Source organism: Trachypithecus francoisi, unplaced genomic scaffold (genome assembly GCF_009764315.1).
Source record: "Trachypithecus francoisi isolate TF-2019V2 unplaced genomic scaffold, Tfra_2.0 Lachesis_group1, whole genome shotgun sequence".
NCBI classification, from domain to species: domain Eukaryota; kingdom Metazoa; phylum Chordata; class Mammalia; order Primates; family Cercopithecidae; genus Trachypithecus; species Trachypithecus francoisi.
The window spans coordinates 50684186-50699156 of NW_022681454.1; the positions used below are offsets into that span (position 1 = coordinate 50684186).

General features: G+C 41.9%; 1 protein-coding gene across 3 annotated transcripts in view; it reads right to left on the reverse strand.

The window, feature by feature from the left end:
• Positions 1 to 578: 578 nt before the first annotated feature.
• The window catches only part of ENOPH1 (enolase-phosphatase 1), a 31681-nt gene continuing 17288 nt past the window's right edge, over positions 579 to 14971 (reverse strand). For all 3 annotated transcript variants that reach the window (XM_033214283.1, XM_033214282.1, XM_033214281.1), the window contains exons 3-6: positions 13880 to 14082; positions 9530 to 9662; positions 7248 to 7371; positions 579 to 1665 (exon numbers count right to left, since the gene is read on the reverse strand). In XM_033214283.1, the coding sequence (XP_033070174.1) occupies positions 1526 to 1665; positions 7248 to 7371; positions 9530 to 9662; positions 13880 to 14004 (522 nt within the window). In that variant the 5' untranslated portion in view covers positions 14005 to 14082 and the 3' untranslated portion in view covers positions 579 to 1525. The remainder of the gene's footprint in view (positions 1666 to 7247; positions 7372 to 9529; positions 9663 to 13879; positions 14083 to 14971) is intronic.

A 14971-nucleotide genomic window follows, 5' to 3' on the forward strand; every position in this document is an offset into this window, starting at 1 on the left:
GAGTCTCGCTCTGTCGCCCAGGCTAGAGTGCAGTGGCCAGATCTCAGCTCACTGCAAGCTCCACCTCCCGGGTTTACGCCATTCTCCTGCCTCAGCCTCCCGAGTAGCTGGGACTACAGGCGCCCACCACCTCACCCGGCTAGTATCCCTAGATTTCTTAATTGGCTACTAGGTCAAAATTATCAACATAAAATATTTTATATCCCCTGTCCTCTCATAGTTCTAAGACTTCTTTTTCCTTATTCAAAGCATTTCTAAAATTACTCCTCCAGGATTCATGAGTTTTTCTTGATTAGTTAGGAGAGTTAACTCCCTCCTTCAAGCATTACCTTATAGACCTCAAAGTTAAGATTCTCAAAAATGTAAGGAACTCCACTCATATCCTGAATGCTTATTATCCAAATGGAATAGTAACCTTTATGTATACATAACTCAAATAATAACCAATGAATTGCCACTGGCGCTCCATTAAAACACACACATCATACACAATTAAGGTAAGAGCTAAATATTCTTGTTTTTCAGTTTCTCTTTTGCTATGGCGGCATGTGGATAGAGTTCAGGAACCTACATAAAAATGAGTGAAGAAGAAAATGCTTTTATTAATCACAACATGAAATTAACAGACATCCTATTAGAATTAAACCAGGATAAATACTGCTGTTATAAAATTTACATTTCTCACATCCATTCCAGAGGAAAATCTTACGTATTAGGGCTCATCTTAATCTTATGGACTGATTTCAGTAAAACTTTTTAAATAGTAAATAGCAATTAACATATTCTCAAACTGTGCTAAGTAGTTAGAAAGGTAACTATAAAATATATAATGATAACACCCGGCAGCATTAGAACTCTTCTATTAAGAACACATCTCTGTTTTAGCTGTTACATCAGTGTACTTTTTTCACTGGTAAGGCAACTGCTTGCTATGGGTGCCACAATGATTACCAAGTTTCTTCTTAAAAGACACTTGTTTGATCAAGACTCAAGTGAGTTTTCTTTCCCAATTTTGCTCTTTTGGAGCAGAAGGAAATACCTTGGTCTTTGATATATGTAAGGATGAAAATATGAAATACAGCTGTTATAATCTTCTAAATCACAAACAGGGGCAATGAATTATTATTAGAAATAAGTCTTTGAAATATTTCACTTTTAAAATAACAAGGCTTCTGAATAATCTCTCAAAACTAGCTTTCTATTTTAGTACATGACTTGATAAACATAGCACATTAGATAGGTTTTTAGCAATTTCTACAACACTTTGCCCTCACTAAGGGTTAGAGTATGATTTCAAACAATTTCTACATATAAAACATCTTTAAATAAGTTTTGTGTTCACTGAACTGAGACTTCTTTCACTTATGTACCTGTGGAAGTTAATTTGAGCATACACATATATACATACTTGCATACATATGTGTACATGTATGTTTTTTAAGTAAGTTACTTTTACCATTAGAATAAACCTAGACACTACAGGGACAACTCTGGGAACAGTGCGGTCTGCCTTAGCAACCCTGCTCTAGGTTGAGGAAGGCAGGTATAGTTCACTGAAGGATGTGATGAGGCTGTAGTAAGTCTTCTCGTCATCTGTTAATCCTGCGTTGCCTGGTCTCACCACCACAGCTACGTGCACATCTGCTTCCTCAGCAGCACTGGCCTCTGTGAAAATCAAAGGATGTGTGTGTGTGTCAGAAACACCAAAAAATGATGTCTGAGATTTGCATCAAAGCCAGCAGGGGGATGTGGGGATGGAAGAAATGAATTTGGCCCTGATTTGATAACTGTTGAAGCTAAAAGGTGGGAACCCTGGGGTTGACTATATTATTATCTCTTTTATATATGTTTTAATTTTTCCATCATAAAAATTTTAAAAATACATAACTGTACTTGACAGAAGAGAATGGCAGTGTATCCTACACTTCTGAGCTTTATTAAGTACTTATGAACGCAGAAGGATGGAGTCATGTTCTGTCCTACACCTTTCCTCCACTTCCTCCCATCAGCCCATACCGAGAACTGAGCTGTTTCCCAAAGGACAGGCTGTTGGTAATACCAATTAAAATGATATGGGGCTGGGCACGGTGGCTCACACCTATAACCCCAGTACTTTGGGAGGCCTAGGCAGGTGGACCCAGGAGTTCACTTGAACGCCAGACTTGAGTCCAGGAGTTCGAGACCAGCCTGGGCAACATGGCGAAACTCTCTCTCTACAAAAACAGAAAAATAGAAAAATTAGCTGGGCGTGGTGGTGTGTGCCTGTAGTTCCAGCTACTCTGGAGTGCTGAGGTGGGAGGATTGCTTGAGACCAGGAGGTCAAGTCTGCAGCGAGCCGAGATTGCAATACTGCACTCCAGCCTGGGTGTCAGAGACCCTGTATCAAAAAAATAAAAACACAAAGAAGATAATGGGACAAATGGAATCCTATGGTCTAATCAGCCCAAGATATCTGCTCTTACCTCCAGACCCTAAATATGTCATGCTCCCAGCCTAGAACGGAGCAAGTTAGAGTGGGAAACAGGATACTGGACTATGAGAGAGATGGCGCTTACTAGGACAGATAGAACAAAACTGGTGAGAAATCTGGAATACATCCTGTGGAGTTTAGATTTGGTATAAGAGTAATCCCCAATAGTTTCTCAGCCTTTGGAGAAGAGTCATAGCACCTGAATAGATTAACTGCAGGGCAGTCATGCTGAGAGAGTTAAGAAGTTCCCAGGAGACACACTGGGGCTAGCTGTCTCTTCCACCCACCCACCCACCTCAAGTGCCTATTTTCTGTTCTGCCTGTGAAAGGGCCTGTCACCTTCCCAGAGCAAACAGTAATCAAGACTACCCTCTCTGTGTGGGAATGCCTTCTTCAGCCCACCTCTGCAGATGCCACTGGAGAAAGGCAGCTAGCTTCCACTCACCCCTACTTCCTAGCCTGACTGCCCTGAGCAAAGTTTTCATCGTGACTGGCAACCCGGGAATTTGACCAAGTTGAGCCATCACAATCCACGTGGGACTTGACACTACGAGTGGCTGTTCCATATTCAGGCTTCTTATCTAATTCACCGCAGGGCAAGTTTTATCCCTAAGCATCTATTTGCTCTACTATTATAATACTGAGATACATTTTCATACTTGGGTATTATTTGGGATTTTATTTTTTATTTTATTTTTTCAGACGGGGTCTCTCTCTGTCGCCCAGGCTGGAGTGCAGTGGCATGGTCTCCGCTCATTCCAACCTCTGCCTCCCAGGCTCAAGCGATTCTCCTGCCTCAGCCCCCAACAGAGTAGCTTGGATTACAGGCGTGTATCACTACTGCCCAGCTAATTTTTGTATTTTAGTAGACACAAGGTTTCACCATGCTGGCCAGGCTGTTCTTGAACTCATGACCTCAAATGATCCATTCGCCTTGGCCTCCCAAAGTACCAGGATTACAGGCGTGAGCCACCGTGCCCAGCCATTATTTGGGATATTAACTTAGTTTTTCATTCTGCCGCAGCAGTGGAAAGCATGTGGTACCAAAACAGGACCAGAGAGAGAGAAAAGAGCGAGCAGGCAGACAGCGCCCTGCCTCATCCCATCTGCCAATGACCCAAGTTCTGGCCCCACCGCCTAAGCATGCATGTATGGGGCCAGCAGAAGACAAAGGGCAGGAATAAAACTGCCTTACAGAGAATCAAAGGGAGCCAATTTCATTTTGAAGCCAATTTAGGGATTATTTCTATTCTCCAAAATTAGGAATAATTTCTACAACTACAACTGAGGAAAAGGCTTAAGTGAGAAGAGAAAGATCTGAGATTATAGATGTACTATGTGATCCCAAATACAAAAACTAAGTGGCTACAAGAATATGAAGAAACTGTAAGTGGTCTGAGGACAGGGGTTGTAATTCTTAATATGGAGATAGAGCAAAGGTCCGGGGATCACAAATTGAACTGTGCATTTAATCCCAGAATTGGCTGGCTCTGAGCAGAGCACTCGCCACAAACCAGACCCTTAATTCTAAGACTGCAGAAATTTACCATCCAAAGTGCTAGGGAAATTAAATATAAGCAAAACTATAGACTTCCATCTCCAACAGCCTGAATGGTTAAAGAAAAACAATTCACAGATTAAATCAGCTAAACTCACCAGAACAAGGCCTATTTCCTTTTCATAAGAAGCAAAACATAGTAAAAGGTTTTCAAATTCCCATTCTTCACAGGAACTGGTAACACATACCCACCCTTCACTGATAGTAATGACCCCCCTCCCTACCACTCTAAGCCCCTCAAAATCACAAGAGTATACTGAAGTTTCAAATCAGGAAAAGGTTTCTATACAGAAAAATGATAGGCAAACATTTACAGTGAGTTCAAAGTAGAGGCCAGGTGAAATGGTTGTTGCTAAGGCTAATGCTCACTGACAGTACATTTCACATGGCCTGGCTACCTAGTCATTATACAGTGACCCTTGAAGCATTGTGTCTGTGCATCTGTCAGTCTCTCTTCCAGTGCAATCAGATATGTAAATATAAAGCTTTCCAGAAAGTAGAAAAAAATGAGCTGAGAGTTTGTAGAAATGCTTAAACACACAGGACATGGGCTGATCCCTGCCAAATCTTTTGAGTTTTCAAATCTCGTCAATTAACATCTAGATTTAAAATTCCAGGCCAGCTGTGGTGGCTCACGCCTGTAATCCCAGCACTTTGGGAGGCTGAGATGGGTAGATCACCTGAGGTCAGGAGTTTGAGACCAGCCTGGCCAACGTGGCAAAACCTCGCCTCTACTAAAAATACAAAAATTAGCAGGGCATGGTGGCGGGTGCTTGTAATCCCAGCTACTCAGGAGGCTGAGGCAGGAGAATCGCTTGAACCTCGGAAGCGGAGGTTGCAGTGAGCCAAGATTGTGCCACTGCACGCCAGCCTGGGTAACAGAGCAAGACTCCGTCTCAAAATATAAATAAAAATAAAAATAAATAAAATAAAATTCCAGTCTAGATTAACCAAGGACTGAAATTTAACAAAGACATTAATAATGACTGAATGTCTATTGTATGTCAGATAAAATTAAGCCTGCTCTGCCTCTATTTCTCTAGAAAAAGTTATTAAAACTTTTTAAGATATTAGATGACCTATGCTGATTGTTTTTAAAACCGCTTAGCAAATTAGTATCTGCGTACATACCTACAACTCTTGCCTATCTCAATAAACCAAAAGCTCAAGGGTCAGCAGAAGAGAAAGAACAGTTCAAACACACTACCTCAGGTAAGGCACCTTTACCAGAAGCCTGGATTTTCCTTTGAGTCCTAGCTCTGAAAATCTCAGGAGTGACATTAGTTCCATAGTAACAGATAGGGAGGGCTGGAGAGAGGACTCCTGCCTACAGACTGCTGAAGCTGCTACCAGGAGGCCCCAGGAGTCATGTGGAGTTGACTAAGCAAAAGAGCATCCTCCTCCTCTCCTCCGCCCCTTTTCCCTAATCCCCTTCCCCAGCCTCCTGTCACAGACACAGTTTTCCAAGAGCAGCTGCACAGTACACAAAGCCCTGCTTTGGGGTAAAAAGAAGGTATGATTTCAGGCCTGGAGAAACTTGCAACCCATCGCAGAATGGAAGAAACACAAGTATGCGGAGCTGCCCTCAAATACAAGGGAAATTATAAACCTACCAAAAGTAGGCTCAGTGGGTGATGCACTAACACTCTAAGGAGAATGAATGCTCAATCACAAGTTGGAGCCAGGGGAAAGCCTTACCAACCAGGGGCTTTTCAGTAAGAATTGCAGAGGCCACCTTCCTCCAGCATTCTTTACCTTTCACCTGCTTGTTTCCTCATTCACTACTTTCTCCTTCTGTAATTCTCTAGAGGACTCACATTCTTAGGTAGATGCTCGAGTATGTTTTCCATTTGATCAAAACTACTCTTGAAGGCCAGGCGCAGTGGCTCACACATGTGATCCTAGCACTTTGGGAGGCGGAGGCAGGAGGAACACTTGAGGTTAGGAGTTTGAGACCAGCCTGGCCAATATGGCAAAACCCCATCTCTACTAAAAATAAAAAAAAAATTAGCTGGGATGGTGGTGCGCACCTATAATCTACTCAGGTGACTGAGGCATAAGAATTGCTTGAACCCAGGAGACAGTGAGCCAAGATTGCACCACTGCACCCCAGCCTGGGCAACAGAGCAAAACCCTGTCTAAAAAAAAAACTACTCTTGAAATAATGTATATTACCAACAAAGTATGGTATACACTGTTTTGTGCATTCAACCCATAATGTAATAATATACATGCTACTGTTACTATAAACAATAAAGAGGGCCATGCTGAGTAAAAAATATACGTCTCTAAGTGAATCATGTATAACAAAGCCTGAGATTCACAACCTCAGAGATTCCTGGGGAAGGAAGACCGTCTGGCAGGGGTGACTCACCTACTCACAACGGGGAAGTGCATCAATTGGAACGATGGGCAAAATTGCTTAAGCTAATTACAGTTCTCTTTCTCTCCCTCTTTATTTTGGCTGGGTGCATATAGCTGATCTTACTATTGTTAACCGCATTTGATGTAGGTCTACAGTGACTTTATTGTCAACTAACCACCCCTTATACTCACACCTCTGCCTGCATGCTCCTTCCCATGACAATTCCTCTAAGTCTTCCTTTGTTAATTTCCTGTGTCATAGTGTGTATGTGTGTGTACATAGCAACAGGTGGGAAATCATGGACAAGGAGTTAAACGAGAAGAGTTAGTCTTTTCAATGCCACTTCCCCACATGCAACCCCCAGAGTTGGTTCATTCTTTTTCGAGACAGTCTTGCCCTGTCACCCAGGCTGGAGTGCAGTGGTGCAAACACGGCTCACTGCAGCCTCAACCTCCTGGGCTCAATTGATCCCACTGCCTCAGCCTCCCATGCAGCTGGGACCACAGGAGTGAGCTACCACACCCAGCTAACTTTCTGAATTTTTTTGTAGAGACAGGGGTCTTACATTGTTGCCCAGGCTAGGGTCGAACTCCTGGGTTCAAGCAATCCTCCTGCCTAAGACCACAAAAGTGCTGGGATTACAGGCATGAGCCACCATGCCTACCTTCACTGCTGTTTTTTGTTTGTTTGTTTTTTAAATTCAAACATGAACCAGACACTGTTTCTTTATATAAAACTGTAAAACTGATGTTTTAAGGATCCCCATATAGACTTTCTTTAAAGAGGCAATGTATTTGTAGTGCCAGGCCCAGTTCATATCCTGGAGTATATAATATAAGAAGTCTATTACTCACCTCGAGTAACATCTGTCAGAAACAACATGTTGTTGGTTGAGCACCCAATGCTGTCTGCAATCTTTCGGTAACTTTCACTCTCCACTTTGCGTCCAATCTTGGTATCAAAGTGACCATCGACAAGCTGAACAAACAGAAGGTGAGAGACTGACAATACAAATACACTTGCAGTGCCCCTCATGCCTTTCTCTGAACACATGATAATCACGGTTACTTCATTCATTCAGTAGTTACTGAAAATCTACTTAATAGGGAACTTTAAATAAAGATTTTACAGCAACAGACATTTGGAAGAAGAAAACTAGCAGCTTAATATACATAAGATCATTTTATAATCTACCTGGTTTTCACTAGCATTCCTTTTACATCTGAAATAGCTTAAAATAAACATGCCCTACATCCTACCCTTAAAGATGATTTGCACTCAAACTACTTACTGGATTGAATTTTACTCCTGATGAAAGATTCTGAACACTGTCCTTTAATCTTATGGTGAAAAAATTTCTCTAACCTGCCTTATGAATAAGCTATTATTTTACTTACAAGAAATTCTCATTTTCTAATTAAAACATTTTGAAATTCTACCAAGGGCTCATCTATGTCTCTGCCCTCTTGGAAACAATTGGAGTCAAATCTGTAACTTGCTAATTTAAGCAACAGTAATTAAAGTAAGTCCATATTTAGGGTCAGTTACTAAGATGTGATTTTTTGAATGTTTTCAGAACTTTTCACAAACTAAAAACAAGCATAGTAAGCACTCAAAGACAAACTGGGTTTGGCCTATGGGAAGCTAAAAATAAATAAATAAATAAATAAATAAATAAATAAAAAGTAATTTTAAGGTTTTTTTTTAAGTCAAGATTGATTTTGCGTATCTTCTTTTTCTTGCAGTTTGCCTCACTTAGTAACTAGAGAGTAAAATCCTTATTAGTGAACTCAGTAGGTACTTTTGTCCTGTCATGATTGTCACAGAGAGCAGAAAAGAAGTTGTATCTGTATTAAGAGAAGAGTAACCAAGGATTAAAGGGTTTCATTACTGATTTAATATTTGATTTAAAAATAAGACAGAAAGTAGGAAAATCCTAAAATTAGAATATGACAACCTCCAAAGCCAAAGTGTTCTTTGCACATGATAGGTGCTCAATATTTATTTTAAAAACCTGTCTGGCCAAGATACCTACTGTAAGTAACCTATTGTAAGTGTGGTCTATACTCAAGTTACCTATTATAAGTTAAAATTGCAAGGTCAGTCTATATTCCAGTTACCTATTGTAGGTTAAAATAAGTAAAATTTTTGTTGTTGCTGTTGAGACGGGAGTCTCGCTCTGTCGCCCAGGCTGGAGTGCAGTGGCGCAATCTCTGCTCACTGCAAGCCCCGTCTCCCGGGTCACGCCATTCTCCTGCATCAGCCTCCCGAGTAGCTGGGACTACAGGCACCCACCACCACGCCCGGCTTTTTTTTTTTTTTTTTTTTTTTTTTAAGTAGAGACGTGGTTTCACCATGTTAGCCAGGATGGTTGCGATCTCCTGAGCTCATGATCCGCCCACCTTGGCCTCCCAAAGTGCTGAGATTACAGAAGTGAGCCACCACGCCCGGCTGGTAAATATTTATTTTTAAAAAGTATCTGGCCAAGTTACCTATTGTAAGTAATCTATTTTAAGTTGTCTATATTCCAAGTTACCTATTGTAAGTTTATTCAGCTAATCAGCACTTCTTTTTAAAACTCTAAATGTAGTCACTTCTTTCATTGATCACCCCATCCTCCAGGGGGCGCAGGGATGATGACACAGAGGGGCTAGCAAGAATTTTCTCATGTACACGAAATGCAACAGGTTGACGACCTTAACTTATCACTGTATTTAAAAATGTGCCTGGTTCTCCTATAATATGCTGTTTCTTCTTAAACAAAAGTCTCCTGTCTCCACTTTTTTGAGTGCTTTACAAAGTGAACCTGGCTGATACTTCTTCAAAGAGCCAGAAACAAATGAGTGCACCTTGTCCTCTGCTGTATTCAAAAAATCTTTATGTATTTCTCAGGACTGCACAGTCCTGTTTTGCATCCCAACTGATTTTATTTTTGAAGACACAGAATAAACTTTATGTAATAACCTTATATAAAAGAAACTGTAAATACAATATAATTAAAAGTGATTATTTTCTTCTTACCTAATTTTAAACAACCAAAAAAAAAGCATTCTATTAGTTCCAATTAGTTTTCCTTTAACATTCATTATTTCATGCTTTGATAGCATCAAAAAACAAAGTAAACTAGGTAACCTACCTCAAGAATATCTCCCTCCGTAGAGTGCCCAAATAACAGTTTCTGTGCCTCCACACTCCCTGAGGAATAGATGTACACCTTCATTCCAGCCTCTCTCCATTTCCTGACTGCTGGAACTACATCTGCGAAGAACCTAGAGGGAAGACCACTAAGTTAAAATACAGGAACACCTCATCTAGCCATATGAAAACCTGTCAAAACAGATGCCATATGTTTCTCTATTTGTGCCCAAATGGTAACCTGAGAAGCAGCTCCCTGAGACTACAAACTCCTGCAGTTCTAATAAACGTATTGTCCGAGTTCCAGGCTCACAGCAGGTTAGAAGCAACAATCTATGTGGAAAGGAGGATAGTTATGAACAGACAGCCACTAGTGACAGTAAAAAGGGACTACAGATAAAAGGATGAAATGGGAAAGAGTTTTTTAAATTCCCAAAAAACTCAAAAAAGCAAACAACAGCTTTATTATACATAATATAATATATATGTTATAATATAACATAATATAATTTTGGATGTTCTTCATGACAAAGAAAGGTTAAATTATGTCCAGTGTGCTTTAAGAAAGCATGGAAATGCTTTTTTAAAAAGATCTGCACCCAAAATAATCAAAACAAAGTTTGAAGGCTCAAAGCTATAAACTTATGATTAGCTAGAAAATGGAATTACTTTTTTTATTTTGAGACAGGGTCTTGCTCTGTCACCTAGGCTGGAGTGCAGTGGCGTGATCTCAGTTCACTGCAACCTCCACCTCCTGGGCTCAACTGATCCTCCCACCTCAGCCTCCCAGGTAGCTGGGACTACAAGCAGGTGCTACCACCCCCAACTATTTTTTTTTTTTTAATTTGTTGTAGAGATGGTGCTTCGCCACGTCACCCAGGCTGGTCTCAAACTCGTTAACTCAAGTGATCCACCCACTTCAGCCTCCCAAAGTGCTGGGATTACAGGCGTGAGCCACTGCACCTGGCCTGCATTTCTTGAGAACTAAGAAAACAACGTTTTATTATATGGGGAAAAAAATTACGTAACAAATCAGTTGAGACTTGTAGCATCTCACATTAACCAGTCAGCCAAAGGTGTCTTTTTCTGACTTCTGACACTGTCTCTTTTACCAATTCCATAGTGTCTTCCATATTCATGGAGGAAATTAACATCACAGGAGAAAGGTGAAAAGAGAAGCACAAAGAACCTAGGTTGTAGAACCAGTCATCTTTAAAAAATTACCTGGAAAATGTCAGTGGAGTCTTCCTCTTTGTATGTATTAACATGCTTAATATGTTGCACTAATTGAAGGAAAGAGATCAACATATTCAAAACCAGTAGACATATAAGTATGTTATTCTGAGTACTAGTTTGCACTCATGGAGACAGGATTTCTCCTGTCTTCAGCAGTTAGTTGTATAATTAAGGAACCAAGACCAAGAGAAGTAAGGGCTAACTACCGGGTGCACAGTCTCCTGTCTCCACTTTTTTGAGTGCTTTACAAAGTGAACCTGGCTGATATTCCCAGATCACTGGCATATCCTGAAATTCCAGTCCATCCTTTAAAAGGTAGAAGCTCCTTGCAAAGTACATAAAGAAACAACATCTCAAGCCTGTAATCCCAGCACTTTGGGAGGCCGAGGCGGGCGGATCACGAGGTCAGAGATCGAGACCATCCTGGCTAACACTGTGAAACCCCGTCTCTACTAAAAATACAAAAAAAACTAGCCGGGCGAGGTGGCGGGCGCCTGTAGTCCCAGCTACTCGGAGGCTGAGGCAGGAGAATGGCGGTAAACCCGGGAGGCGGAGCTTGCAGTGAGCTGAGATCTGGCCACTGCACTCCAGCCCGGGCGACAGAGCGAGACTCCGTCTCAAAAAAAAAAAAAAAAAAAAAAAAGAAACAACATCTCATTTGACAGAAACACAAAAGAAATATACACAGCTGGAAACAATCTTGGATCTTAGGGTTTACAGCAGGCAATGGCCCAAAATCCTTAGAGGCAAAGTCTTATTAAGAATTTCACGGCTGGGCATGGCGGCTCACGCCTGTAATCCCAGCACTTTGGGAGGCCGAGGCGGGCAGATCACGAGGTCAGGAGATAGAGACCATACTGGCTAACACGGTGAAACCCTGTCTCTACTAAAAATACAAAAAATTAGCTGGGCGTGGTGGCGGGTGCCTGTAGTCCCAGCTACTCGGAGGCTGAGGCAGGAGAATGGCGGTAAACCCGGGAGGCGGAGCTTGCAGTGAGCTGAGATCTGGCCACTGCACTCCAGCCCGGGCGACAGAGCGAGACTCCGTCTCAAAAAAAAAAAAAAAAAAAAAAAAGAAACAACATCTCATTTGACAGAAACACAAAAGAAATATACACAGCTGGAAACATCTTGGATCTTAGGGTTTACAGCAGGCAATGGCCCAAAATCCTTAGAGGCAAAGTCTTATTAAGAATTTCACGGCTGGGCATGGCGGCTCACGCCTGTAATCCCAGCACTTTGGGAGGCCGAGGCGGGCAGATCACGAGGTCAGGAGATAGAGACCATACTGGCTAACACGGTGAAACCCTGTCTCTACTAAAAATACAAAAAATTAGCTGGGCGTGGTGGCGGGTGCCTGTAGTCCCAGCTACTCGGGAGGCTGAGGCAGGAGAATGGTGTGAACCTGGGAGGCGGAGCTTGCAGCGAGCAGAGATCACTGGGCAACAGCATGAGACTCCATCTCAAAAAAAAAAAAAAAATTCTTAGCAGGCCGGGCACAGTGGCTCATGCCTGTAATCCTAGCACTTTAGGAGGCCAAGGTGGGTGGGCTGCCCTGAGCTCAGGAGCTTAAGACTAGCCTGGACAACATGGTAATACCCTGTCTCTACTAAAATACAAAAAATTAGCCAGGTGTGGTGGCCTGTAGTCCCTGCTGTTCGGGAGGCTGAGATACAAGAATTGCTTGAACCCGGGAGGCGGAGGTTGCAGTGAGCTGAGATTGTGTCAATGCACTCCATCCTGGACAACAGAGCAAGACTCTGTCTCCAAAAACAAAAATAGGCTGGGAGAGGTGGCTCATACCTGTAATCCTAGCAGTTTTGGAGGCTGAGGCGGGGCGGCCCACTTGAGATCAGGAGTTCAAGACCAGCCTGCCAATATGGTGAAACCCCATCTCTACTAAAAATACAAAAATTAGTATGGTAGCAGGTGCCTGTAATCCCAGCTACTCCAGAGGCTGAGGCAAGAGAATCGCTTGAACCCAGGAGGTGGAAGTTGCAGTGAGCTGAGATTGCACCACTGCACTACAGCCTGGGTGAAGAGCAAGAATCAGTCTCAAAGCAAAAACAAAAACAAACAAATGAAAAGAATTTCTCAGCAATATGGTATGGACAACATAGCAAGACCACACCTCTACAAAAATGTGGTGGTTCATGCTGCAGTCCCAGCTAATCAGGAGGCTAAGGCCGGAGGATCACTTGAAAGCTACAGTGAGCTATGAAGGCACCACTGCACTCTAGTGTGGATCACAGAGCAAGACCGCAGCTCTAAAAAAAAAAATAGGCCAGGTATGGTTGCTCATGCCTGTAACCCCAGCATTTTGGGAGGCCAAGGCAGGCAGATCGCTCAAGCCTAGAAGTCTGAGACCAGTCTGGGCAACATGGTAAAACCCCATCTGTACTAAAAATACAAAAACTAGCCGGGCATAGTGGTACATGCCTAGTCCCAGCTCCTTGTGAGGCTGAGGTGGGAGGATCAACTGAACTGGGGGAGGTCAAGGCTGCAGTGAGCCATGATCATGCCACTGCACTCCAGCCAACAGAGTGGGATCCTGTCTGAATCAATCAAGAATTTCTCAGTAGTGTAATACTCCAAAGTCTCCTCAGGCAGGAGTGCTTTTAGGAACTCCATAACCAAGACTCAAAGAATTTGTGGAAGTTGCTCAAAAGAGCAAAGAAGAATGTGGTAGTGAGGACATCCTCTGAGTAACCTCAACATGATGGGGAAACAATTTCCTATATCTCACAGAGCAAAAAGCAGGTAATTCACAGTCCAGGGAAGCAGCCCAACAGAGCTGTCACTCATGTGCTAAGAATCAACTATGACTTAGTTCAAGGAAGTCACCATTTTCTAGTAAGCTATTTTAAACGGAGACTTTGACAAGTCCTTCAACCAACCCACAAGACCAGACAGGCAGGTCCGGGTAATCTAGTCAGCTGAAATATTTTAGCCCAGTTTTGAAAAAATGAAACAAAGCTCACTTGTTAGACTTAAAAAGAATGTGGATTTTTATCTATTTTACCAATCATGTGACTTACGCTGGAAAGGGAGACTAGTGAAAAAACATATTTGGATTTGGGACTGGTGAAACGTTTAGGCTGACTCGAGCACATACTCTGCTTTCATGCGCCCAGCTGTGAATGCCGCCCTCCACATGTGGCCCTGCAGCTGTTTGAGTGCAGTGGTCTTTCGATCCAGGGACATCTGCCAGCACACATTATCTACCACGGCCTGGATCATCTGCTGCAGATCATCCACTCCATTCCCAGACGCTGCAGGGATAGGAACAGCCCCATCCAGGTGGGCGTCCTCTTCAGCCTTTAAGTCAGAAACAACATGATGTTTGTTTTTTGCTTATTCAAAATAGAGTCATTTAAAACGAGACCCAAAAACCCAGCAGAACAACTTTCTCCATCATTAGCCCTAGTATGGCTGCAAATTGAAACAGCATATACTTGGGAGCTGATACAAATGATTCCTAAAAGAACCTGGATTAATACATTTGCATTACCTTTCCTTTTGCTAAAAGCTGAAATTTAAACTGAGAGGCATGTTGTTTATGAGACGAGAGAGCACACAAAGATAGAATTAAGACTTGATTTGTTGATTCACTACTGGGATCAACAAACCAGGACTTTAACTCAATCTGTTCATTTTCTCTGCACTATAACTAATTGAGAAAGAAACAAAGAAAATCTCATAAATTAGTTTATGCCTGGAATTCAGTGAAAAGAAGCTAGTGAAGTAATGAGGTTGGTTCACATTCAGTCTCCTATGATCTCCCACATCTTGCAAAAATCCTAATAGCCACTTAGAACAATGACCTTGTGACAAAGCAGCCCAATTTCTAAAGATACATATATACATATTTATATACAATAATGGGGGACTATGTATGTATGTTTCAACAAGGTTTTGACAACAAAAAAAGGTAAGGGAGGGAAGTAAAGTAAGTCCTCATTTAACATCATCGAAAGGTTCTTGGAAACTATGACTTCAAGTGACATGACCTTCTCAAATAATGTCATTTCCTTCAACATCATTTTGTTATAACATTTATGTGGGAAAAAAATTGGTTTTGTTATAGTTGGTTTAAAATTGAAAATTGAAATTGAAGTGCCATTTCACTTAAAGTCAGTTTCCAAGAACCTAAAAACAACATTAAGTAAGGACTCATGTATTTCAGATTAACCCTGAGTTATCCAGA